Source organism: Propithecus coquereli, unplaced genomic scaffold, assembly GCF_000956105.1.
Source record: "Propithecus coquereli isolate 6110/MARCELLA unplaced genomic scaffold, Pcoq_1.0 Scaffold54, whole genome shotgun sequence".
In the NCBI taxonomy this organism is placed as follows: Eukaryota; Metazoa; Chordata; class Mammalia; order Primates; family Indriidae; genus Propithecus; species Propithecus coquereli.
The window spans coordinates 4,424,962-4,427,243 of NW_012151285.1; the positions used below are offsets into that span (position 1 = coordinate 4,424,962).

General features: G+C 42.1%; 1 protein-coding gene across 1 annotated transcript; it reads left to right on the forward strand.

Moving 5' to 3' along the window:
* The first annotated feature begins 484 nt into the window (after positions 1–484).
* On the forward strand, positions 485–1,012 carry LOC105820786 (keratin-associated protein 13-1-like). The gene has a single exon (XM_012657340.1). It carries the CDS (start codon positions 485–487, stop codon positions 1,010–1,012), a length of 528 nt encoding a protein of 175 aa, XP_012512794.1.
* The last annotated feature ends 1,270 nt before the right edge of the window (positions 1,013–2,282 follow it).

The window sequence follows — 2,282 nt, forward strand, 5'->3', positions numbered from 1 at the left end:
TAAATCATACCACATTTTAAGATGTTTCACACATAATAAATGCTCAATAACACATATGTAAATAGTTGGGGATGGGTGGGTACTGATGACTATTAGGAGTACGTTGCTGGTCAGAATTTACACACTCATGCTCAGAATACCCACAGTCAAGCTCAATGAAAGGGCGGGGGCACTACATGCATCATGACAAATGTTTTTGAAAGCAAACCACACCTTACATCTGAAAAAAGAGAAAGAAAGAGAGAAAGAAAGAAGCTGAATGGCTTCTATAAACCAGAATGATTAAACTGGTGTTAAGAACAAATGAATGTGTTCAATTATAATTATAGCCTGGGTTAATTAGTCATTTCATGAACAATAGGCAGGGTCTCTGTTATTGCATCACACCCAACAGAGTGAGGGTATATAAACATCACTGGGCACAGGTAGGGGTATCAGAGCATCTTCTCAGTGTAACTCATTTGAACTCATCTCTCCCATCAACATGTCCTACAATGGCTGCTCTGGAAACTTCTCCTCTCGCTCCTTTGGGGGCTACCTGCGTTACCCGGGTATCTCCTGTGGCTCTTCCTTCCCCAGCAACCTGGTCTACAGCACTGACTTCTGCTCCCCCAGCACCTGCCAGCTGGGCTCCTCTCTCTACAGTGGCTGTCAGGAGATCTGCCATGAGCCCATCAGCTGCCAGACGTCCTATGTGGTGTCCAGTCCCTGCCAGACGTCCTGCTACCGCCCAAGGACCTCCTTGCTCTGCAGTCCCTGGCAGACGACTTACTCTGGATCTCTGGGCTTTGGGTCCAGCAGCTGCCACTCCCTGGGCTATGGATCAAGGAGCCGCTACTCCCTGGGCTGTAGATCCAGTGGCTTCAGACCCCTCAGTTATAGAGGCTGTGGCTTCTCTTCCTCAGGCTGTGGATACGGATTCAGCCGCCCAACCTACTTGGCATCTAGGAGCTGCCAGTCTTCTTGTTACAGACCAACTTGCAGATCTGGCTTCTACCCATCAACTTATTAAGAGCTCCTGACCTTAACTTTACAATCGTCTCTCTCAAAGTCAATCTCAGCTATCATATGGCTACAGTCTACATTCTACTATCTAGGGGAGTTATAATTTTTTAAAAATCCCATTAACAGTAGAGTAATTTGTCTCATAAAATATCCATCTCTTTTTCTTTCTGTTTTCTTGTGCTTTTCCCCTTATTTTTCTGGTTAAAAATGGAGCAAGAGGTGATTTTTTTCTCTTCAAATAAACTCGTTTAATCTGATATCAGATCACAAGTCTTTCTTTTTAAGTTGTTTGTGGGGATTTCCAAATCTACTATTCTTTGTCTAAGAATGAAATATTTAATTTGAGGAGTAGGAGTCGTTTCTCTAAGAGGCAAAGTTTTCTGACAACGCAGAGTTAGTGCCTGGGGATTTCAGCCGAGCAGAATCAGAGCTTGGACGAGAAATTACCCTCTACTCTTGTATCCACAGTCATTTCAGCCTAATCAAGGCATTTCACTTTGGTTAATCTACTAATGGTTCTGGTCCAAGAAGGATAGTTGGAGAGACAGCAGTGACGCTTTAGCAAGCACTCCCTGACTGCTTTTGATGAGAGAACTGTCAAAATCCTTCTTGTGATCTTCCTTCCCAGACATATACCATCTACAGTGGAATTCTAAGGTCATGATTTCAATGGGTTGCAGTAGCTGGTGTAATGAAATAAACATTATAGGCATGGATGCAATTAAGTATGTATGCATTCTATTATTATAAATGGAATATAATTTCTTTCTAAAAGTTATTTCTTATATTGATGCTTAACTCTCTCCTCCTTCTCTTTGGTCACTATAAGGTCATCTCTTTTCATGGTGGAAGTCACCTGAGAACTACTTAAAACATGGCAGTATCATGAGTAGGTGATCTGGACTGAGAGGGAAGACTTTCCATCTTGATATTCTGGGCTTGGAACTGGATGTCATAACTAGACAGTCCATTACATTCTCCTATTAAGAAGAGTGCAATCACCTACATTTTCAGATGTATAAGTGGGAATAAAAATATGTAAGTGGATGTGTGTAAATCATTGTTCATTGCCCTCACAGTTGTTTTTCTCCTCTCTTCTTCCTAGGATAATCAGATTATGTTTGTGTATCCCTCTTCATCTACATGTGGTCTTGTAAATGAACATGACTGTGCCCCAGTTTCAGAATTGAATCCGTCTAGTTAGTCTACAGCACCCCAATCACTACTGCAAGGGATTGGTTCAGTAATGAGCATGTGATCTCACAAAAACCAATGAG